Consider the following 26,408-nt stretch of genomic DNA (forward strand, 5'->3'; position numbering starts at 1 on the left):
TCCATTTCTTCATGATTAGATTCAGCTCACTTCTTTTCTCAAGCTTCCTCTCTTTTCATCGATCCTTCAAAACATCAAAATGTAATCTTATCACATCATGTATTAAGAATCTAGAATAGGAACTTAAAAGAGTTAGTTAATGGATTTTACCTGAAGCAGAGCCATACGTCTTGACTCTCCCATCTCTTAGATCTCTCAGGTAATTAGGGCAGCTTCGTCTCCAATGCCCCTTCTCTTGGCAATAAAAGCAAATAGACTCCTTTAGCACAACACATCGGACAATCACAGACTTAGTTCTTTCTGGACTTCCAATGTTGCCAGTGTGCATTAAAGTTTGGGAGTTTGATTCACTAGACAAATTTGCTTGACCAGCACGCCAAATCATTGCTGATTCAGCAGCTATAAGCAAATAGGTGAGATCAATTAGGGTCACGTCGTGGTCCATCATATAGTACTCTCTAACGAACTCACTATATGATTCAGGAAGTGACTGAAGAACCCAGTCAACAGCCAACTCACTTGAAATCTCGACACCCAACATGTTTAACCTATCAATGTATGACTTCATCTCTAAGACGTGCGCATACACAGGTTTCCCATCTTCGTGTTTACTTGCCAAAAGGGCTTGAGTGAGCTTGAACTTTTCAAGCCTTTGAACTTGTGGGTCAGGGAGAATAATTGGAGGAGGTGGAGGAAGTGAAGCATGACTCTCATTTCCTTGATCGTATCTCGGAACGTCATCTTCATTTGGAAAGCTTGTTCCAAAGGATTTGGGAAGACCATTGTAAGATTCATACATCTACAAAACGGGAGAAAATTCAAGTTAAGTTGATTAGAATTCTTGATGTAACACCCAAATGAAACATAAAGCTAGGATCCAACACAATACTCTACAACCTAGAAGAGGGATGCCGTAATCTAGTTGCAGAATATTTGAAGGTAGGTAAATGACAATTTACCAATTTCCACCATGAAAAACGAAAAAGAAGTTTAAGTTTTAAATGAATTGAAACTCCTAGATCTTTTGAGACTCATTGAACTCTTCAATGGCATGTTTAATCTCGATTATGCCCTACTATTCGTGACTGGGATGCCGAGGATCACAAACAAGGTGTAAATAACCATACGAATCACGTGGTGCACCCAATGCTACTATCACCTAATCAATGTGCCGGTTAGCCACACACGCTCCATTGATCTATGATAAGCATCGAGCCACCCTTTGCCATCAATGTCATCCCCAAATTAGTGTGCCGGTTAACCACACACGCTCCACTAACGTTTGACAAGGGTACGAAGTGTAACTCCATGGGTTAGCATACAATTTCACATTTTGCCTAAAGTAACTATGATTTGGGAATTTTAAAAAGCATTTAGTTACTTTGTACTTCATTATACTTATAATGGAAGGTTTCTGTCCTATCCTACCCGTTCGGCTAACGACCCTCCACTAGTCAAGAGTGCGGTGGGTAAGAGTGGATACCCATTCAATCGCCATTTTATAGGCAATTTCCTTAAACACCCCTTATAGACTAGCTTCGTGAATGAGGCCTACTAACGGTAAGACTGACCTTTTAGTTATACATATATAATATTAAACTTTTAATGTTATATATAGTATAAGGGTGTATTTTACACTTTTAAAATACTAGGTGGTTTAAATTATACTTTTAATTAACCAAAAACATTATGGATTTATTAAATCTCTTTTAATTATACACTTAATTAATTTAATAAAACCATAAGGGTTTAATTTGAACTTTTCAAAATCAGGGTTTTGGAATTTAGACTTGCAAAATTAACTTTTAATCAACAATTTAAATTCCAAAACTTGAGGGCAAGTTTTGAAACTCTTCAAAACAATTAGGTTTTAATCTCACTTAAAAATTAAAATTTTAAATATTAAAACACTTGATTTAATAATTACCATAAATTAAACAATTAATTTAAATTATTAAATCACAAGGGATTATCTAGATCATGAGGATAATTACCAATTATACATCTAAGATATCCTAATCCCTTGAATCCGTCTCTAAATCTCGAAAATAAGGGATGGGATAATTCATGATCTTTAATTACCATATTTAACAATTAAAAGATAATTACAAGATATGGGATTATCCAAATCCCTAAAATTTAGGATCTAACCTTGGGGAAGGAGGTAATTTCGAAATCCAAGGGTTGGATAACCCTAGATTTCAAAATCTTGGAGGCTAAGGAAAGGATTTGGGAAACCCTAGCAAAAATCGCCATCTAGGGTTTAGCAACCCTAATTGCGAAAATTACCTAGCCTTTAGGGTTTATTAGCCATAAACCCTAATATGTCAAGTTCACAAATTTGAATAAAAGCTAATTGAAAACAAAAACCAATGGCTCTGATACCACTGATGGGTTTTATACAAACAATCCTATGTGTGCATGCAACCCTAGTATTGGATCTATGTTTTCACTATTAGTTATACAGCTTTATGAACACAAAAAGAAACCTGGCATGCTACTATAATTTTCGAAATTCATATATAAAGCTAGAATACATACCTTTTGTTGTTATATAGCAATAACAACTAGTTCCTTGAATTTCCTTAGCTCTTGAAAGCAAGTACCACAAATGTAGTACCTCTAATGGAGTCACAAACACCATATGCAACTTGGATGAAGAGTAGAAGAAAAGGAGGCACCAAAAACGGCTGGAAACCCTAATGGAAGTGTTGTGTACGTTTTTGGGGCCTAAGGGGTCCTTTATATACTAGTGTGGGCTTCTAGGGTTTCAGTCAAAACCCTAATGGACAGCTTAAACTCTAAGCAGCCCATGGAACCTTCTGGACAAGGCTATGGACGAAAATATGATGGGCTTCCATCACAATTTCGTTCACCCCTTATTCCTATAGCATTCCTTAGCCCAATAACTCAATTATCCAATAATTGCAGTCCAGTCCCCTATATTTAATTAATCTCTTTTAGCCACAAAATTAATTCTTAATTAATTCTTGACTAATATTAATTAAACAATATGATTTCTCCTTTAATATATTATTCTTATAATATATTAATAAATCATATTTAAACCTTTCTCTCCTTAAATCATCCTACATATTGCTATGGTGAAGGCAACCCAAAAGGACCATGCTCATAATCGGGTCAAGTACATACCAAAATAGTTATGGACTTAGACACTAATCCAACACAGCTGCGAGGGCTAGGCGCTACCTCCAGCAGGGATGCGCAGGATATGTCGCATATGTGATGGATACCCGGGAGGCGGGTAAGGCGACAGTGAGCGAGGTTCCGGTGGTTCGAGACTTTGCAGATGTTTTCCCGGAGGAGCTTCCTGGGATACCTCCGGAGCGACAGGTGGAGTTCAGGATTGACCTTGTCCCTGGCGCGGCTCCGATAGCCAAGGCGCCGTATCGGTTGGCCCCTCCTGAGATGCAGGAGTTGTCTACGCAGCTACAAGAGCTGCTAGACAAGGGATTTATTCGTCCGAGCAGTTCACCCTGGGGAGCCCCGATTCTGTTTGTAAGGAAGAAGGACGGGTCGCATCGGATGTGTATAGATTATCAGGAGCTGAACAAGGTAACGGTGAAGAACCGTTACCCGCTTCCAAGGATTGATAACCTATTTGACCAGCTTCAGGGGGCATCTTGGTTCTCCAAGATTGATTTGCGTTCGGGTTATCATCAGATGAGGGTCAGGGAGGAGGATATGCAGAAGACCGCGTTTCGGGCGCGCTATGGTCATTACGAGTTCGTGGTGATGCCGTTTGGGCTCACCAATGCTCCTGCCGCGTTCATGGGCCTCATGAACCGCGTATGCAGACCGATGCTGGATCGGTCTGTGATAGTCTTTATCGATGATATCTTGGTCTATTCCAAGACTCGGGAGGAACACGAGGAGCATCTGAGGGAGGTATTGGAGACCCTGAGGAGGGAGAGCTTGTATGCCAAGTTCTCCAAGTGTGAGTTTTGGTTGCGCGAGGTGCAATTTCTTGGACACCTCGTCAACCAGAACGGGATTCTGGTTGATCCAGCCAAGGTCGAGGCCGTGATGATATTGGAGGTCCCGAAGTCTCCATCCGAGATTCGGAGCTTCCTAGGATTGGCGGGCTACTATCGGAGATTTATCCAAGATTTCTCCAAGATAGCCGTACCCCTGACACGACTGACGAAGAAAACCGTGGTCTTTTGGTGGGGACCCGAGCAGCAGGCTGCGTTTGAGATGCTGAGACAGAAATTGTGTGAGGCGCCGATCCTAGCCCTGCCTGAGGACGTAGAGGATTTTGTGGTTTATTGTGATGCGTCCATTTCGGGGTTGGGCGCAGTTCTGATGCAGAGGGGGCATGTCATTGCCTACGCTTCAAGGCAGCTCAAGCCTCACGAGGCGAACTACCCGACGCACGATTTGGAGTTGGGGGCGGTGGTCTTTGCCCTCAAGATTTGGCGACATTACCTCTACGGGGTTCGGTGTACCATCTACACGGACCACAAGAGTTTGAGGTACCTCATGGACCAGCCGAATCTGAACATGAGGCAGCATCGGTGGTTGGACGTGGTGAAGGATTATGATTGCGAGATCCTTTACCACCCGGGGAAGGCCAATGTGGTGGCCGATGCGCTTAGCCGCAAGACGGTGCCGATCAGGGACGTTTGCTTAAGGATGATCGTGGTGACTCCCCTATTGGAGCAGATTCAGGAGGCTCAACAGGAGGCTATCAAGGAGGAGCATCAGAAGAGCGAGCGTGTGGTGGGTCAGGTTTCCTCCTTTGATTATGATGGCCGAGGACTTTTGACACTACACCGTAGAGTGTGGGTGCCGTATCACGGAGGCGTGCGTCAGATTTTGATGGAGGAGGCGCACAAGTCCCGATTCTCTATTCATCCCGGGGCGACGAAGATGTATAGGGATCTTCGTCCGGATTACTGGTGGCCCTGCATGAAGCGGGATGTGGCATGGTACGTCGAGCGGTGTTTGACCTGCAGGAAGGTCAAGGCCGAACATCAGAGACCGCATGGCAGGATGCAGCCATTGGACATTCCACTGTGGAAATAGGAAGATATCACGATGGATTTTATCACGAAGCTTCCCAGGACCGCACGTGGAGTGGATTCGATTTGGGTCATCGTGGATAGATTGACCAAGAGTGCTCACTTTATTCCAATTCAGGAGAGCATATCGGCCGAAAAATTGGCCCACATCTATATCAGGGAGATTGTGGCACGGCATGGGGTGCCAGTATCGGTGATCTCGGGCAGGGATGTGCGTTTTACTTCCAGATTTTGGAAGAAATTCCATGACGAGTTGGGCACTCGTCTGCATTTTAGCACCGCCTTTCACCCGCAGACAGATGGTCAGAGTGAGCAGACCATCCAGACTTTGGAGGACATGTTGCGGGCGTGTGTGTTGGATTTCGGTGGTAGCTGGGATACCTATCTTCCCTTGGCTGAGTTCTCCTACAACAACAGCTATCACGCGAGTATTGACCGACCATCGTTTGAGATGTTGTACGGGCGGAGGTGCAGAACCCCGATATGTTGGGGTGAAGTTGGCCAGAGAGTCATAGGAAGCACCGAGGTGGTGCTAGAGACGACCGAGAGGATCCAGCAGGTTCGGAGCAGACTTCAGACTGCTCAGAGTCGGTAGAAAAGTTACGCCGATAAGCGTCGATCCGACTTGGAGTTCCATGTCGGGGATATGGTTCTCCTGAAAGTGTTGCCTTGGAAAGGCGTCATTCGATTCAGGAAGCGGGGCAAGTTGGGCCCAAGATTCATCGGGCCGTTCAGGGTTGTAGCCCGGGTGGGCAAGGTGGCGTATAGGCTGGATCTGCCAACCGAGCTCAGTCAGATCCACAACACTTTCCATGTTTCGCAGCTGTGGAAGTGCCTGGAGGACGATTCAGCGGTAGTACCGTTGGAGGATATTCAGGTTGATGACAGCTTGAATTACATTGAGCGCGCAGTCGCAATTCTCGACAGGAAGTCAAAGGCTTTGAGAAACAAGAGGGTAGAACTAGTGAAGGTGCAATGGCAGCACCGCAAGGGTTCGGAATGGACTTGGGAACCGATGAACGAGATGATGGAGCATTACCCCGAGCTGTTTCAGGATCGAGCAGCAGACTTCGAGGATGAAGTCTAAAATAAGTGGGGGAGATTTGTAGCACCTGGTTTCCGGTATGTGAATTTTATTTGAGCATTTCCCTATTTTAGCCTTGGACTCGGCGAGTTATAAGGTCCGAATCGCCGAGTAGGGATGAGACTCAGGACACGTTTAAGTTGGCGACTCGGCGAGTCCATATCCCGGGATGAAACCCTAAATTTCAAGGGTTTGCACCCTATTTAAACCCTCATTCCGCCCCAAACTCGTCCCCATTCACCCCCCAGAACTCCCAACATCGTTTATTCCCTTATTTCCTTGAGAGATTGAAGTGTTTTTGGAGTGTTCTTGAAGATTTTGAGGAGAAAGAAGAGTAGATCAAGAAGAGGAGAAGGAGACCAGGCATCTTTGTGTCATCTCAACGTTTTCCTTGAGGTATAGCTCGTTTCCCCTCTGTTTTCAAGCTTGTAATCTCTTTTAGCTTCATAGGAGTCCGTCTTGGGCTCTTCCCCAAGCTTGTTTGTGCTTTGTGGGTTGTAATAAGTTGTTAGCCTTTAGATCTAGGCATGATTTAGTCCCTGGAGCTTGGATCTAATGCCTTTATGGGGTCATATTGCATGAAAGCCCTAGATCTACCTCTTTTGGTGCACTTTGAGCCTTAAAATCCATATTGGTGAATATCTACATGTAAAGTTGGAAACTTTACGTGTGATTTGTGTCCTAGAAGCCCAGATCTGTGAATGGCATGGACTGAAATCGAGAAAATCGGTGTATTTGATGGATGCATGGCTGCGACTCGGCGAGTCGTAAATGTGACTCGACGAGTCTGGTCGCGAGTCACTGAATTGGTCCCTTCATGATGTGTCGAGTTGAGCCGTGAGTCACAGGGGGTGACTCGGTGAGTTGAGAGCTGAACTCACCCATGTTAGGACTCGGCGAGTCAATGCCCTGACTCGGCGAGTCCAAGGCAATCTTCACAGATCAAGAACAGACTCGGCGAGTTGTTCATACAACTCGGCGAGTCTTAGCATATGTGTTCTTCGGATGAAGATGAACTCGACGAGTTGTTCATACAACTCGGCGAGTAGGATGAAGGAGTTGAATGTCAGTTTAGAAGATGAACTCGACGAGTAGAATCAGGGACCCAGGACAATAGTCTGGACAGGGACTCGGCGAGTGGAGATCCACTCAGCGAGTCGGGTCAACTAAAAGTTGACTTCGAATTGACTTAGGGTTAGACCAGGGGTAAAATGGTCTTTTTACCAAAAGGACAGTTAGCAGTGTATGATTAAGTATATTGTGGGAATTACAGCCGGGGAGTTTCCAGAGCAGCAGCAGCAGTAGTAGGTGATCAATTCCCACACAGACCAGCAGCTATTTTGAGGTGAGTTTCCTTCCAGTAGTAACGGGTCTAAGGCACCAAGGCCGACCCGTATAGACGAGACGTTAGTATTAGAGTGTGGGCCGAGCCCGTATCTCTTAGTTGAGTTGATTATGATATATGCCAGTATGATAGAATTGTTTACACTTGTTGTCTGTGCGATACTTGTATGATATGAGTTGGCGGTTGAGTGTGGGCGAGGCCCGTATCTCTCCGAGAATGGAGTGTGGGCTAGGCCCGTATCTCCCAGATAGCGAAGTGTGGGCGGGGCCCGTATCTTCACGAGTGTGGGCGGGGCCCGTATCTCTCAGAAAGCGAAGTGTGGGCGGGGCCCGTATCTTCACGAGTATGGGCGTGGCCCGTATCTCCTAATTGCATGTTGTTTGTTAAATGCTTGCATGGCATGGGGTATTATGGGGGAGCTCACTAAGCTTTGTGCTTACGGTTTCAGTTTTGGTTTTAGGTACCTCCTCAGCTAGGGGAAAAGAGCCGGCGCGGTAGCAGCATGTCACACACACACTCTTCGGTTTCCGCATTTACGAGCTTTCTGGGATTTATACTCTGATATTCCGATTAGTTGCATGTTTTGGTTTTCAGACATGGTTCAGTTTATATTATGGATGATCGAATGATGTTTTAGTTATTAATATTTTCTAAAGTAACGTTTTTAAACAAAAAAAAATTTTGATGTGAAAATTGGGTCGTTACATTAGTAATTATAAGTTTTTTTATAAATATTTAATTTATTTTATAACCGTGGTTCCCACGGGTTATAACCTAATGATATATATACTTTTGATTTATAATTTGCCTAGATAACTTAGTGAGATATATAAACTCCAATATCATTAAGAGTAAATTACACGAATGGTGTCTACGGTTTGGGGTAATTTGCACGTTTGGTCTCTAACTTATTTTTTTTAACTCGGAAGGTCCGTACTGTTTGTTTTTTTACACGTTTGGTTCCTATTGTTTGTTTTTTTTACGCACTTGGTCACTGACTTACCTAAAAAAACTTTTACTTAAATACAGAAAAATATAAAGGTATGTAAGGTAAGATGAGGGGTTAGGGTTGGGGTGTGTTTATTTAAATAAATTAAAAAATCAATGGAAAAATAGTTTTTTTAGGCAAAACAGGTTCCAAATGTGCATCAAAACAAACAATAACGACCTTCCGAGTTAAAAAAATAAGTTAGGCACCAAACACGCAAATAACGCTAAACTATATGGACCATTCGTGTAATTTACTCATCATTTAAAGATGAAATAGGGCCCATAAATGAATAAAGTTCAACCTCATATATAGAACCCAGTTATTTTTGACACAAATGGTTTTAGAATGAAACTAGGGGTGTTTCAAAATACATTAATTCCAAAATCCAATCATTATCTATAATTCGGTTTTCGGATATTGTAACACCTGAACATTTTAAATAAGATAGTATGGTTTTTAAAACATTTATGACTTAAAAGTCACAATTTATCAAATTGTGATGATTCATATACAACAACTTTTAGCCATACACAACAAATTATGTTTTATATAATTATATATTACAATCATCCAAAATATAAATGGTTGTGTATGGTTAAAAAATATTATACACATATCAGTAACTTTTATCGAAACATGGTCCCAAAAAAATAAAAAGGTTTATGTTTGTTTCAAAAGACATGATATGACAGAAACTAGGTCTAACTTCGGTGTTGCAACTAATAAATAAACAAAACCATAGTAAAATAATAAATATATATGACAGAAACTACGTCTGACTTTGGTGTTACAACTAATACAAAACAAAATCGAGAGATGGTTCATACATTTCAAAATCAGTAAGGCGGAATTCATCTCAAGGGTCGTCTTCTTGCTCACACTCACAATACAAGCCTAAATCGAAAGGTATTCGTGTTCCAAAGGTAAGTGAAAAAGGTCCCTTTTGGTCCAACAAGAAAGTACCCGAGCCTAATTACCAATGGGTTCTAAAAGGTCACATTTCAAAATCGTTCAAAAGTCCTGTAACTTCTTTATGTTCTTTTTCTGATAAACAGGATATGTCATGAGAAAGAGTATCTTGTGTAGATAGCAATGGTAAATTTAGTTTCAAAATGGACTGGGTTCCAAAAACTAACTAATCCCTCACTCTGTGTCGGAGTAGCTACGGAGGAATATCATCAGACTTCGGTATGTTGATAGTGACTGTTCCAGGCACATGACAGGAAACACCTCTCAACTGCACGATATTCAGAACTTTAATTGAGGGTATGTGTCCTTTACGGGAAGGAATAACTAAAAGATCACAAATGGGGACCATATTTAATAGTGTGTTGAATTTTGAATATGTTAATTTCGTTCTGGAATTGAAACATAGTTGTAACGCCCGTGTTTCTGATCTTGTCATTAATAGCGATGTAACAATCTAGGTTACCCTTTGTAACCCGTCTTTAAATAATAAAGATGTATTATTTTAGTATTATGTATTTTGTGCTTAGTTGTGTGACTTAAATGAATTAAGGATAAAAATAAGCGTCAAAAAGAAATGTTATATAATCCCGATATCTATGAAGGATGTGGTAGTGGTCCTGATGAGGTTTTCGAATATATAAAGAATGCTAAAATCCGAGTTACAACGAAGAAGTTATGATATGTCGAAGTTTCGCGACAAAACTGGCACGACACTGAATGACGTAAAATAAAAAATTAAGGTAGAATGCTATCGATCCTTAGTGATCTAAACCAAAGTCGTAGAATGTGTTAAACCGAGAGCGTACATAAAAATAACGCCCGAATCTGACTTCGTATGAGGAAGTTATGATTTTTCGAAGTTTCAGCTTAGCAGTAGACAACCCGAAGTTCGAATACGAGATCGAGCGATATTTAGCCAAAACTTTCTAAATGAGAATTGAAGATTTCATCAATATTAGTGCAATGATGGAAAGACATACGAAAACGGACGTCAGACGAAGGAGTTATGATTTTCTAACGGAGTTTTCCTGTTCTGACTTATTAAAAATAATAGAATAAATATATAATAAAATAAATTCAAAACTAGTTGATGTGTCTAAACAAAAGTTATAGATCTTGTTTTTACCTACGCGTGGAAAAAAGAACGTCGAAAACGGAGTTTGTATGCGAAAGTTATGAATTTATGAAGTTCGGGGTGCGAACCCCAACAATTTGTCAAAGTTCACGACGTGAAAACAGTGTTCACAACGTGAAATCAATACTGACGCCTTATGGAGCCTTCCAGAGCAAGTGGACTGATGACGAACACAATGATGAATGCCTGACTGAACTCACGACATGAATTTTGAGATTTCACGACGTGAATTCAGTATTTTAGCCCTATAAATAGAATTCAAAGGGCATCCGATTTTGGTTGCTATTCCCTTACTCTCCCACTCCCGATACCCTCTCTAAGCCCTATTTTTAACCCCCCGAAGCCCCGATATCATTCACGAGACCCGAAGCGAGTCCCGAAGCCTGAAGATCCTGAGAAGAAAAGAGTTTCTGAGCGGAAGCTCTGCCCGATGTGTTAAGTGATCCCGGTTTCACCGAAAAATACTACTCTTAGAGCCTTAGTGCTATCTAATCATCTTCTGATCAAGTGAGTGTATATTCCTTTTCTTCTAACACATAGATATAAAGTATCTCCGAGTGAATACGTGCTATGTGTATATAGATATATATTATCTGTTACTTGGAATGAATCTGTATATTTGGAACGAGTATTAAATGAATATCTTATCAGTTTTTAAGTTGCATATGTATATTGTTATCTACAAAATTTTAAGTAGAACTTGGGTAGATATTTGATGTGTGATAAACTGATGAGAGGCCTCAATGTTGTTGATGTTGACCTAGTCATCTAGCGGAGTATGGATGACGACCACAGACTCTTTCTAGACAGTCTTGTGGAATGCTAGCAGGTTCATAACCTGTAGGTGTTGTGAACGATATTTTCATCGGTGTACTCTATCCCCTTCATGGTTTCCTTTAGGACATCTATTGTTGAGGAAACCCCTTGTAGCAATGTCCGTTCCGATGAAAATCCTAGATTAGGTCCCTTGTAATAGATGTTGTTTTAGGGACGTAAAGTGAGGATAACGAGAATGGGTAATCGGGTTATTGTTGGTTGATGAAACTAAATATAATTATATAATGTGGGTTGAAAACCCTATATGCTCACCAGGCTTCCAAGCTTGACCCACTCAGCCTTATTTGTATTACAGGAAGTGGCGCAAGGGCATAAGATGGATGAATCATCAAGTTGTTTTGTTTATGAGCCTGTATATCTATATAACTGTTGTATGGCTTGAAATATGTCGTTTATGCTTTTTTTTGGTCTGTATCGGAACATGACATTCCGAATATTGTTATATAACGAAAACGCATCTCTTGATGAAAAGCTTTGATAAACTTTATTTTATCATATTTTGTTTTGGGAACAAATTCCGCAACTCTTTAAAATCAAAATGATTTACTCTGAAATTATTTTAAAAACATAAATGAAACCGGTCTTTTCTAGCTGTGATTTTGGGGATGTCACAGTTGGTATCAGAGCATTAGTTTAAGCGAACTAAGAATTTGGAGAAGTTCTAGAGTTAAACTTAGAATGCTATGTGAAGGTTGTTAGATGTGTGCCTGTTATATTTCAGACACGAGCACTAGTTTATTTTAGGAAAGTTGCCTAAAATGCTTTTATGTGCTAAATGTTATATGTTGCCATATATGATATTATTTGTTTGGATTTATGGTCTGTTGCCGACCGGATCTGGAAACCTTATGTGTTTAGGATTCTAAGCGTATGTCTACGATATTAGAACTAGCATGTAAATGTTTCGGAGTGATAAGGATGATTTGAATATCTATCTTGAATGAGGATCTAATTTCACCTTATTCGGTGTATAGATAAAAAATGGTAAGAACAAGGAGTGGAGTTGGAAACGTGGACGAAAACACGAATCAAATACCTGTAATAGAGCAAGTAGCTATTGCAACAGCAGCACCTGAGCCAATAACAATGGTCGGAGTACAATTGATGTTCAGACGATGTTAGATCGTCAGATGGAGGAAACTAGACGTCTTCTTAGGCAGAATTGCAAAGAGCTGTCAATTCACGTCAAAGGGCCCAAAGTAAATGGAGGGCAATCTAAAGGAGGAAACTTTAGTGGGATCATTGGTCAAGACGACCCACCGATTGTTAGGCAGAATAACCAGGATAGAGGAAATGATGTGCGTGGGTGCAAGTATAAGGATTTCATGACATCCAAACCACCATGTCTATCCGGAAGCCCGACGCCAGTGAAAGTGATTAATTAGATCTCCGAAATGGAGACTATGTTTGAAAGTTGCGAGTGCAGCAACCGACAGAAGACCGCTCTTGCAATCCCTCTGTTAAAATCCAAGGTACTAAGTTGGTGGAAGTTACTAGCTGACTCGATGCCCAAGGGAGAAGCTAGCAAGATGTCCTTGGAAGACTTTGTGGAACAGTTGAAATTACAATACTACTTAGAGCAGGACCTTTTGGAAATCAATAACGATTTTTAGAATTTGAAGAAGGGAAAGATGAGCATTATTGAATACGCTACAAGCTTCACAGAGAAGATGAAACTGGTTCCATACCTAGTTCCAACTGAACTAGCAAAGTTCAAAAAATTTGCTCGCGGTTTACCAGCGGACTTTGGTCCAATGGTTAAGCAAGCAACGGCCTTGGAAGCTGCCATCTGGGCTACTAAGGATGTTGAGACCCAGATCAAGGAGAAAGGTCTGGAGAGGTCAGAGGTTGGTGAAAAGAGGAAGTTCGATGGACCTTTATGGTCCAACAAGAAAAACAAGTTCTCGAAGTCTAGTTTGAGAGGAGGAGGAGGCGAAGCAAAATGGTGCGACAAATGTAAGAAGAAGCATCATGGAAAATGTGAGGTAATGGCCACATGTTTTAAATGTGGAAAGCCATGGCATTATGCCAACAAATGCACCCTCACCAAGAAAGTTTTCTATGGTTGCGGTGAGGAGGGGCACATCTCGAGAGATTGTCCGAAGAAGAAGGAGGCAGCAAAACCCAACATTCCGCCAAAGCCGAAGGCGAGAGCCTTCCAGATAGGGGTGCAAACGAGCCGAGCCGAGCCCGAGCCTGGCCAGGCTCGGCTCGGGCTCGTTTAAGTTATATGAGGCTTGAGCTCGAGCTCGGCTCGATTCGAGCTTTCTTGTACTGAGCTCGGCTCGAGCTCGTAAAGAATTATCCAAGCTTGGCTCGGGCTCGGGATCAACTTGTTTTTTATCTGACGTGCCTAAATGAGCTTAAGCTCGGCTCGAGCTCGTTAAGAAGCTCATTTACTAATACCCTAAATCCGTAATTCCTCTAATATATTTTTATTTTAATATATATAAATAATAATAAATTATATTATGTAAAGGCTCGTTTAGGCTCGCAAGCCTAATCGAGCTTAATGACATAGGCTCGAGCTCGAGCTCGTTTAATAAACGAGCTTAATATTAAGCTCGAGCTCGGCTCGGGCTCGTTTAAAATTGATTTCGAGTCGAGCTTTTAATGATCCGATCCCGAGTAGCTCGCGAGTAGCTTGGCTCGTTTGCACCCCTACTTCCAGATGACACTGGAGGCTACCAAAGATGAAGTTGATGTCACTTCAAGTAGCTTTATCGTAAACAAATTGTCTATCCAAATTTTATTTGATTCTGGAGCCAACTACTCCTTTATTTTGCATGAATTTGGTAGAAAACTAGCTTTGCATGTCGATAGACTAGATAATGTTTTATTAGTCGAAGTTGCTTGTGACAAGTTTGTACCTGTTATCCATCGTCTAAAAAACATCTTAATTGACTTGAATAGGAATAAGTTCCACGATGAATTATTGTCTATGGAACTAAATGGTTTCGACATCGTGCTGGTAATGGATTGGCTTAGCGCCAATGATGCCGAAATACTATGCAAGAATAAGATTGTAAAAGTAAACCCATCAAGGAAAGAGTCATTTATGGTGTATGGAGATAAACGCAGAGTAAATTCTGGAATCATTTCATTGATGAAAGCCAGAAAGTGTTTGACCAAAGGATGTACATCGTATCTAGCATTCGTAATTGATGCTAAGAAATAGAAGAAGGATGTGCAGAGCATTCTGGTGGTGTGTGATTATTTGGAAGTGTTTCCCGTAGATCTTCCTGGATTACCACCTGATTGAAAAGTAGACTTCCGTATTGACTTGTTTCCCGGGACGACGCCAATATCAAAAGCACCTTACCGATTAGCACCGACGGAGATGAAGGAGCTGATGATGCAACTTCAGGAGTTATTGGACAAATGTTTCATTAGACCTAGTTCATCACCTTGGGGAGCTCTGGTGTTATTCATGAAGACGAAATATGGAAGTATGAGAATGTGCATCGATTACAGAGAGCTGAACAAGGCAACAATAAAGAATAGATATTCGTTGCCGAGGAATGATGACCTGTTCGATCAACTATAAGGTTCGAGATATTTCTTGAAGATCGATCTTAGGTCAGGATATCATCAGCTAAAAGTAAGAGAGCAGGATATAGAGAAGACTACATTCAGAACACGATATGGGCACTACGAGTTTTTGGTTATGTCGTTTGGACTAACCAATGCTCCAGCAACATTCATGGATTTAATGAATCAGGTTCTTAATCCGTTCATAGATAAACCTGTGATAGTGTTCATAGATGACATTCTGATTTACTCAAAAATCCAAGAGGAGCATGGCAGACACTTGCAAGAAGTGTTAGAAGTATTGAAGAAGGAGAAGTTGTATGCTAAGTTCTCCAAATGTGACTTTTGGATTCGAGAAGTCCAATTATTGGGTCACGTGGTCAACCAAGAAGGTATAACGGTTGATCCAACAAAGATTGAAGTTGTGATGAAGTAGGAACAACCAAAAAGTCCCACGAAGATCCAAAGCTTTTTGGGATTAGCCGGATATTACCGAAGGTTTATCCAAGGCTTTTCTTCGATCGCTAGTCCATTGACAGCTTTGACCCACAAAGGAGCTACTTATGCTTGGAGTGATAAGCATAAAGAAGCATTAAAGAAGAAACTATGTGAGGCATGGATACATTCTCTACCCGATGGAGTTGAAGACTTCGCTGTTTATAGCTGTTGGATTAGGTGTCTAAGCCTATAACTATAATTGGTATGTACTTGAATTGTAAGCAGCACAGTCCTTTTGGGTTGCCCTCAAACCTAGCAACCGAACAAGGAAATTATGAAAGCAGAGATATTAATTTATTATGAGATTAATAAATTAATATAAATGATTTATTAATATGTTAAAAGATTAATATATTAATTAAAAATCATTATGTTTAATTAATAGTTAGCCATAAATTAATCAGAATTAATTTTGGGGTTAAAACTATTAATTATAAAGTGCAGTGACTAGTTTGCAATTATCAGATAGTTGAGTGGAAGGCTCCAGAACTTCCTTGGAAGGAGGTGGACGAAATTCATAAGGGAAACCCTAAGGATTTCTTCCAAGGGGTTTTAGATAAGGCCCTTGGGTTTGCTTAGGCCCTAAGCAAAGGAACATTAGGGTTTTCCCTAAACCCTAGATCCCTCAGCTATATAAGGAGCCTCCCAGCTCCTAAAATTGGCCACTCCTACCTTGGAAGAAATCCTAGGGTTGAAATTGCATACTCCCTCTACCCTCTCTCCTTCAAGTTTCCTTCTTGCTAGTTCTTAGGTGTGATTCCATTAGAAGCATTACATTTGTGGTGCTAAGCTTCCAAGAAGATCAAGATCAAGATCAAGAGGATTGTCAACAATTGAAAGGTATGTAACTCCTAAACCCTAGTTTTTTATTTTCAAAAATAGTCTCTCTCCTCTAGGGTTCTTATTTTGCAATTCAAAGTTATATGTTCAATAGTTAAAACATAGATCCAAAGTAGGTTGCATGTGAACTGAAGAATTTTTTTCTAATTTATTTGTTTTACCTAAAACCCATCAGTGGTATCAGAGCCATTGTTGTTTTAAATTGAATTTTTGTAATAGTTGAATTGCAAATTAGGGTTTATAGCTATTAAACCCTAAAAGGCCAAATTTTCGATTTTTAGGGTTTTAGTTCAAAGGGTTTTTGAAAAACCCTAGCCTCCATGAACCCTAATCAAAATTAGGGTTAGGGTTTTGGAAACCCTAGCCTCCTCCCTTGATTTTCGAAATATGCTAGAAGAATTAGGGTTTCTTTGTTTTGGATAATAGTTGCCTTATTGGATGATTGAGAAAAATAAGGAAATTATCCTATCCCCATATTTTCGAAATCTAGAAGGGATATGGATTAGGATTTAATTAATTGTTTAATTTAATTAGATAATCCTTACAAGATTTAATTAATTAATTAAAAGTTAATTAATAGATAAATATTAAATCTAGTTATTTGGTTTATTTAAATTTAAATTAATAGTTTAATTTTTTTCGAAATTTATATAAACCTCAAAGTTTTAAAAAGTTTAAAACACACGTTATATATATTATAATTAAAAGTTAAATATTATATATGTATAAGAATATGGTCAGTCAAATCGCTAGTATGCCTCATTCACGAAGCTAGTCTATAAGGGGGGTATAAGGAAACTGCCTATAAAATGGTAGTTGAATGGGTGTCCACTCTCACCCACCGTTTCCTTGATTAGTGGAGGGTCGTTAGCAGAACGAATTTGATAGGACAACTACATCTCATTAAAAGTGTAATGTTATTAAAGAAAGTATTAGAACATTATTTTACAAAATCCCAACTCTAGTTACTTTAGGAAAAATGTGAAAAGTATGCTAGTCCATGAAATTGCACATTATGCTTTATTGGTCGTTAGTGGAGCGTGTGTGGTTTACCTGCACACTAATAGGCACTAATAAAGAGTAGTAATAGGTATCTCATAATTATCATTATGATGGAGCGTGTGTGGTTTACCGGCACATCAATAGTTAATGATAAAGACAATGAGGTTACCAAGCACATTTGCATGGTTATTCACATCTTGTTTGTGATCCTCGGTATCCCAGTCACAAATAGAAGAGCATAATCTAAGATTAAAGCATGTCATTCAATAGTTTCAATGTATCTCAAAAGGAATTAGGAATTTCACTTCGTTTTTTTTTTTTGTATAATGGTGGAATTGGTGAATCGCCATTCACCTACCTTTATGAAATTTACACTTGGATCTCGGCATCCCATTTCTAAGTTGTAAATCTTCATAGTTGGATCCTAACCTTGATATGATATCTTTGGGTTATTATATTGAGGTATCTTGAAATCTAACTAAAACTATCTTTCTTTTCAGATGTCTACTCCTGGAAACACTTCTGCTTCATCATCCTCCAACCACAACTTCTCTTTACTCAACATTTGCTCCAAAGTCGTTATGGATGGCTCTAACTATAACGATTGGATGCGTAACATCAAGATGGCGCTTCGATTCAAGGACAAAGAATATGTCCTTGAAATGGAGCTCAAAGAACTTGATGAGTCCAAAGCCACTCCCGAAGAGTATGCTGCCTACAAGAAGAACTATGATGGTGCTACCAAAGTGGCATGCATCATGGTCACAACCATGTCCCCAGAACTGCAAAGGTACTATGAGGACTACTGGCCTTTTGAGATGAACAAGGACCTTATGGAAAAGTACCATAAGCGAGCTTGTCAAGAAAAGTTTGAAGTAGTCAAGTCACTCATCGCTTGCAAGATGAAAGAAGGGGAGTCGGTTGTATCTCATGTGCAAAGAATGCAACGCTACATAGAGCGTTTGGTCAAGCTCAACATTCATTTTGATGAGGAATTGGCCATTGACATGGTCTTGAACTCGTTGCCTGATTGTTATGGTCAGTTTATCTTAACTTACCATTTAAACAACACTAAGCAGAAACTAGCCCAATTGCACAACTTGTTGCAGACTGCTGAAGCAGGGATGAAGGGTAAAAGTATAGCCTCCACTCCTGCAAGTGCTCCTGTTCTATCTATTGAACAGGGAAAGGGGAAAAAGAGGAAAGGTCCTCCTATGCAAAACTGGAAGGCAAAGTTCCAAGTCGGGTCATCTAGAGGTGGTCCAAAAGTTAAGCCCAATGTTTCCACTCCCCATGTTTCTGATCCAAAGGAAGCTGTTTGCTTTTATTGCAATCAAAAAGGGCATTGGAAGAGAACCTGCCCACAATATCTGCAGGATATCAAAAATGGCAAAGTGAAGCCATCTTCATCAGGTATTTACACTATTTCTTCTAATAACTCATTATCTTCTCGTTCATGGGTCCTTGATACAGGATGTGGTTTTCACATTTGTTCTGATTTGTAGGGGCTAAAGGAAAGTGAGGAGATAGAGCGAGGAAGGATAAACTTGATCATGGGAAATAAGAAATCTTCACCAGTAACCAAGATCAGAGTTTATCAACTTTTGCTTAGTAATGATGTTAGATTAGATTTATTGAATTGTTGCTATTTGTCTGAGATGACGAGAAACATTATTTCATTTCATGCACTGTTCAGACAAGGTTTTAAATATTCTTGTAATGATTTGAATGGTTCAAATTCTGTTTATAACAATGGTGTTTTCGTGTTTGAAGCTTTACCTTGTGATGGTGTGTATGAAATAGTGACTTATGTTGATAGCTTAGAAAATAGTGTGTTTAATATTTACTTGTCTAATAGTGTAGACAAGGCATGCTTGTGGCATTGACGTCTTGGACACATTAACAAGAAACGCATAGTCCAACTTTAAAAGGATGGATTGTTGGAAACATTTTACCTAAAATCAGATGATGTGTGTGAATCTTGTCTTTTGGGAAAGATGACAAAATCACCATTCACCGGGTCTTGTGAAAGAGGTGAAGGTTTGTTGGACCTCATACATACAGATGTTTGTGGACCCTTCAGATCAACCACAAGAGATGCTAATTGATTTTATGTGACTTTCACTGATGATTATAGTAGATATGGTTATGTATACTTAATCAAACATAAGTCAAAAACCTTTGAAAAGTTCAAAGAGTTTAAACATGAGGTCGAAAATCAATTAGGTAGGAAAATAAAGATACTTAGATCCGATAGAGGCGGGGAGTATCTTAGCATTGAGTTCAACGACAATCTAAAGGAATGTGGGATAGTCTCACAATTGAATCCTCCTAGGACACCACAGTCAAATGGTGTGGTCGAGAGGCGTAATCGAACCTTGTTAGACATGGTTCGTTCTATGATGAGTCGTGCTCCACTTCCAATTCATTTATGGGGCTATGCCCTAGAAACAACCGCCCACATCCTAACTCTTGTCCCAACAAAGAAGGTTGCCAAAACACCTCACGAAATGTGGACAGGGAAAGTTCCCTTGTTATCACATATTAAAGTCTGGGGTTGTGAAGCTTTCATAAGACGAGAGACTCACGACAAGTTAACAACAAGAAGTGAGAAATGTGTTTTCATTGGTTACCCAAAACAGCCTTTTGGATATTTGTTCTACAAACCTAGTGAGAACGTGGTGTTTGTAGCTCGAAGAGGAGTCTTTCTAGAAAGAGAGCTCATATTCAAAGAGGACAGTGGGAGTACCATTGACCTTGAAGAGATTCAAGAGTCAACTAATGAAGGAACCTTAGATGACACTAGCACTCAACCATAGGAAACAATTCCTGTTGAATCAGTTGATAAATCATTACCTCTTCGAAGATCCACTAGGGTGAGTGTGCCACCTGAGTTGTATGGTTTTCATATTACTTTAGATGGTGACACATTCATCAGTGATAGGATACTGGTGAATTTAGATGAACCAGTCTCTTATAAGGAAACAATGGCAGGCCCAAAGGCTTCCAAGTGGAAAGAGGCAATGGACAGCGAGATAAAGTCCGTGTATGACAACCAAGTTTGGAATTTGGTTGATAATGCACCAGGTCGTAAGACAGTTGGTTGCGAATGGATCTTCAAGAAGAAGACAGACATGGATGGGAATGTACACACATTCACGGCTAGACTGGTTGCGAAAGGTTTCACACAAACCCCATGGGTTGACTATGATGAAACTTTCTCGCCAGTAGCCAAGATTAAATCTATCGGGATATTGCTCTCCATAGCTGCCTTTCATGACTATGAAATCTGGAAGATGGATGTCAATACCGCTTTCCTTAATGGGAAGCTGGCTGAGGATGTTTACATGAATCAGCCAGAAGGTTTAGTTGATGCAAAGTTTCCCAATAGAGTGTGTAAGCTTGAGAAATCCATTTATGGGTTGAAACAAGCGTCTCGCAGCTGGAATCTTTGTTTCCATGAGAAAGTCAAAGAGTTTGGGTTCTCTAGAAGTGAAGATGAGTTTTGTGTGTATATCAAGGCTAGTGGGAGTATAGTAAATTTTTTGGTGTTATATTTCGATGACATATTACTCATTGGTAATGACATTCCAACCTTGAACGAAGTTAAGTCTTGGCTTGGAAAGTGTTTTGCCATGAAAGACCTAGGAGAAGTCGCCTATATTCTTGGGATTAGGATATTGAGAGATAGAAAGAAGAGACTAATTGGACTTAGTCAGAGCACATACTTGGATAAGGTACTAAATAGGTGTAGTATGGAAAATTCCAAGAAGGGAGAGCTACCTATCCAGAGCAGTACAAAATTGAGTAAGACTCAATGCCCTAGTACAGATGAAGAAATAGCTGACATGAGTCGTGTACCTTATGCTTCCACTGTCGAATCGATCATGTACACTATGACATGTACTCGCCCTGATGTGGCCTTTGCTTTGCGCATGGTTAGTCGATATCAGGGAAACCCAGGCATAGCTCATTGGATAGCAGTAAAGAATATATTCAAGTATTTACGAAGGACGAAGGATTGGGTCCTTGTACTTGGTGGCAATGATACTTTGAGAGTAGATGGTTACAGTGATGCCAACTTTCAAACGGATAGAGATAACTTCTGTTCTCAATCTGGCTGGGTATTTCTACTGAATGGAGGAGTGGTTACTTGGAAAAGTTCCAAGCAAGATACGGTGGCTGATTCTACTTGTGAATCAGAGTACATAGCAGCGAGTGAAGCGTCTAAAGAAGCAGCTTGGTTGAGGAACTTCATCGGGGATCTCAGAGTTGTTCCAACCATCCAGGAGCCTATGGAACTATTCTATGATAATGAGGGAGCGGTTGCCTTAACTAAGGAACCCAGAGACCATGGTAAAACCAGACATATCGACAGAAAGTACCATTTCATCAGGCATAGAGTAGAAGAAGCCCATCTTGTTGTAAAGAGGGTATCATCTAAAGATAACCCAGCAGACCCCCTCACAAAGGGTCTGAGTAGGGCTAAGCATATTCAGCATGCTCGAAGCATAGGGCTGAAAGATGATATTAGTTTTAGTGGTTAGATTAGTTCAGAAACTTGTTACCAAGTAAATGTAATTGACTTTTGGTGATTAAATAATAAAGTATTATTTATAAGTTTGTTCACTTCCTATTTTCAATTGTTTATTATTGTGTTTCATATTTTGCATCTTTTACTTCCCGAATAATATGATTGTTCAAACTCCACAGTCGCTCGTACTTTTGGAAGTAAGTAGTGAATTAGGACTATCACGAATTGGATTGCAGATTGTCTAAAATTAGACATAGCAATATAATTGTTGCAATGTTCATGAGTACTCAGAGAGTAAGATTTGAGTATTGGATAAACCCACACTTAGATTATTACTTCATGGAATTCATCACGAGTAATACTGAGACCATAATATCTATGATCTTGAAACAAAGATATAAGAGTCAGCTATACATTGGTGATACGAAAACACATTAGTAACTTGGTGTTATAAAATGTATCGTCATGTATGGTTTGATGAGTAAAAGATACAAGCATATGGGTCAATGTTTATTCGTTCCTTTTGACCTGACGGGAAAAGTGATATCTGTGGGCCCCTCGATGATTTGGTGTTGACTTTTGTGTTGGGCCCAGACAGGACTGAATTGATGTGTTCGATTAGAAGTCCTATATAATCACAAATCAGAAATCGGGAAACATAGATTTTTGACAAAGAGATTGGTTGTATTCCATGTCTTATGTCTAGGGATATCTAGTAGAACGAAGGGTCATGTGATCAAGTATCTTATGACACATAACTGAATGGGTCAGAGTTCGACAATAGCTTTTGGAAGCCACAGTTTGCTGGTCAAATTTAGAAGTCACACTAGCAATTATAGTTACAGATTTATCTAAGTGGGAGACTATTGGATTAGGTGTCTAAGCCCATAACTATAATTGGTATGTACTTGAATTGATAGTAGTAGGGGTGTTGATCGGGTAAAATTTTCGGGTTTCGGGTAATTTGGGTCGGGTAATTCGGGTTTTTCATGTTAAAAAAATACCCGTTACCCAACCCAAAATAAATTCGGGTAATTCGGGTAGTGGGTCGGGTTTGGGTAATTCGGGTATTACCCTTTTTTTTTTTTTTTTTTTTTTTTAATAAATTTTAAATGGCATCTAAAAAGAAATATGTCGTGTTGAAACTTTGAACATTGATGTTTTTTAGTCAATAATACTTGAAATATCAAGGCTTAACAATTTTAATCTAATCTAATAAGATGTTAAAAAAATAAATTCTTAAAAATCTTAGTTTAAATGTTGAATCTCATAATAGAATAAAAAAAGAGTTTAATATATAGACTAGATTTATTACTCGTTGTTTTAGATGGAAGATTTGTAAATTAAAACACTATAAATAAGCCAAAACCGAACGATAAATAAAAGTATACATGAACGCATTTTGATGAAATAATAACAACCAAAGTCAACCATTTAAATTACTTGATAACATCATAACAATGTATATGCATGTATTTTGCATGTACCAAAAAACTCATAAGTCTTAAATCTACAAAACATAGAAAACCATTACATATTATGAAAATAATAACATGTCGAGTTCCAAAAGACATTCAAAAATATACTCGTTCTTCTTGCACCTTCACTACACCATCTTGCTCAAATCTATATAAAAAACATTAAATAATGTTAGTATTAAAATGAAAAGATATTAAATTTACAATCATGAAGATAATAAACAATTACCTTTGTCAATTTGTTGATTTTCTTCCCAATCTTTTTCATAATCGATTGTGTCACTTATGCTACCCCGAATCCAATCTTGTGTACAAATTAAACTTTCAACAATCTTAGGAGTCAAAGAACTCCTAAACGGATCCAAAACCCTTCCACTAGTGCTAAAAACGGATTCTGAAGCCACCGTTGAGACGGGAATGGCGAACACATCTCTTGCCATCAATGATAGAATTGGAAATCTTGGACTATTCACTTTCCACCAATATAGAATATTAAACATTTCCAAGTCGTCTTCAACACTTTCTTGAAAATACTTTTCTAACTCCCCAATTGATTCAACTATGTTCGTCTTCATCTTTTCTCTTAGTTTATTTCTCAATGGGGGGTTAGGTGCCATAAAATCCGGGTTTTGGCGTTTCCCTAATATCGATGATGAAGTGGTAGACTCGGCAGTACTTGAAGTAGAAATTGGAGAATGAATTCTAATATAATCATTATATAATTCATACATAGAATCCATGATATATTTCTTTTTGGCCTCGACCCCATTTTCTCCATAACGATCCTCAAGTAGTATAACCAAATACTTTACTTTGTTCCTTGGATCAAGAATCAATGCAAAGTAGAGCAATAAATTCATTTTTTCTACATCGCCAAAATACTTATCAAACTTTTTTTTCATGGCCAATGCAATATCACAAAGAGTGGAATCAGAAATAGCATCATCCAAGAGCGTACGAATGGAATATATATCTTCAATGCACGTGTTTGATGTCACATAAAGTGTCCCGGAAATCCTCAAAGTAACATCATGAAAAGGTTTTAAAAAATGACATATATTCCTAACCCTTTCCCAATCGCTTGATGAAGGTATCGACAAACTGGCCTTTTCAATTTCGTACCGAAAATCAAATTCCTCAAGATCATATCTCTCAAAAGTTTTTTCGTAAGCTTGTGCAATTTCCAACATATGGTAAGTAGAGTTCCATCTTGTTGGCACATCTCTCTTCAAGTGTTTTGTTATACCGGGATTAGCAACCTTAGTAAAATTGGTAAACTTATGAATTCTAGAAGGCGATTGCCTAATCCATTTAACCGCCCATCGAACTATCTCAACCGCCTTATCAACTTTTTTTATGCCATCTTGCACCACTAAATTTAAAATGTGGGCAACACATCGAATATGCATCCATTTCCCATTTAGAAGACACGTGTTGGAGTTTTGAAAACTTTTTTTCAAGAAGTCAATTGCCACATCATTCGCACTTGCATTGTCAACAGAAATTGTGAAAATATTTTCTATTTCCCACTCCATTAAACATTTCTCAACCATTTTTCCAATATCAACCCCACGGTGACTCTCTTGAGAAGAAAAACACAAAACTTTTTTTTTCAACTTCCATTCGTTATCAATAAAGTGGGCGGTGAGACACATATAACATGATTGTTGTTTAGAAGTCCACGTATCGGTGGTCAAACATATTCTACCAACGTTTTTTTAATAAAGTCACAAATTTTTTTCTTTTTCGTCTACAAACAATTGGTAGACATCCGTTGTGCTTGTACTTCGACATGGAACTTTAAACAATGGTTGATTAACACTATTGTAATACCTAAAACCCGCACCTTCTACAAAGCTAAAAGGAAGTTCATCAACTACCAACATGTGGGCTAGAGCCTTACGACTCTCATTTTGATCAAATTTCCAAGTTGACAATTTGTTTTCATCACCATATTGAAAAGTTAGTTGTTTTTGCCCACCACTAAGTTTATCCAAGTAAGCTTTACATTTCGTTAAATGATAACCTAGATTTTTTGTCCCATAACCACTTGATTCGCACTTGTAATTCCCACCACCACAATGCTTGCATTTACATCTTTGTACACCATTTTCATCCTTATACCTTTCAAATTCTTTCCAAACTTTCGATCGTGGGTTGAATTCTTTAGTTTTTTTTCTGTTTTTCTTGTGGAACTTGATCATTAGTTGGGTTTTCAACTTCAATGGTCTCATCTTCCACTTCAATATAGTCATCCGTATTTGACATCTAAAAAAAAAACTGTTAAAAAACATAAAAATGGACCATACTACCCTTACCTTTGACAGCAAACTGTAAATAAGAATAGAAACATGACAAACTAGCTAGTGTTCTGGGATTGTGTCTATGCGATAATAACATGACAAACTATGAATTATAAAACAACAAAGCATAATTATATAACAAGCATTTATAAAACAATATGGCATGACAATCACTAATTAATTACCAATGAGTTAAAACACTAATTAACAATAAAGTCGAATGAGAATCTACAATAACAAATAATAGAAACAAACTGTAAATAACTTTTGGCAGCAAACTGTAAATACGAATAGAAACAAACTGTAAATAAGAATAGAAGCAAATTGTAAATAATCATTTCTAGAATAACAAATACCTTAGCTCTCTGTAAGTGTATATTTGACTTGCTCTCTGTTTGGTGGGTAAATTTCAAGAGTTTATATCCAACTATTTACAAGTATAACAGATTAAGATGATAAACAAGTATGACAAATTAAGAAGATAAGGGAAATGAGTAATCATCATCTGGCACTTTAATATCATCCAAATTGAGAAAAACAGTAGCAATTATCCAATGATAATATATGAAAATTTGCAAAACATGTATTGTATACATAGAAAAATGTATAGACAAAACAGGGGAAAATTAGCAAAATGTATAGACAGAAGGACGACTAGCTAAAGCCAAGTACTGTATCGGAAGTGCACCTGAATACCCAATGACCCGGCGAGGCGGCGACCGACTGATGACCGGCGAGGAGGCGGCGACGGCTACCTGAAGCTGATTGACCGGTGACGAACGATGACGAGTGGACTGCGAAGTGAGAACAAGGGTT

At 39.1% G+C, this 26,408-nt stretch overlaps 1 protein-coding gene across 1 annotated transcript; it reads right to left on the minus strand.

Annotated features, from left to right (window-relative positions):
• Positions 1–23,417: 23,417 nt before the first annotated feature.
• Positions 23,418–24,842, minus strand: LOC145009789 (zinc finger BED domain-containing protein RICESLEEPER 2-like). The gene is made up of 2 exons (XM_078968422.1): positions 23,519–24,842; positions 23,418–23,437 (listed from the first exon to the last, which is right to left on the minus strand). Exons 1-2 carry the CDS (start codon positions 24,840–24,842, stop codon positions 23,418–23,420), a joined length of 1,344 nt encoding a protein of 447 aa, XP_078824548.1.
• Between the last annotated feature and the right edge of the window lie 1,566 nt (positions 24,843–26,408).

This window comes from Lactuca saligna, chromosome 8 (genome assembly GCF_052625555.1).
Source record: "Lactuca saligna cultivar CGN05327 chromosome 8, ASM5262555v1, whole genome shotgun sequence".
NCBI classification, from domain to species: Eukaryota; Viridiplantae; Streptophyta; class Magnoliopsida; order Asterales; family Asteraceae; genus Lactuca; species Lactuca saligna.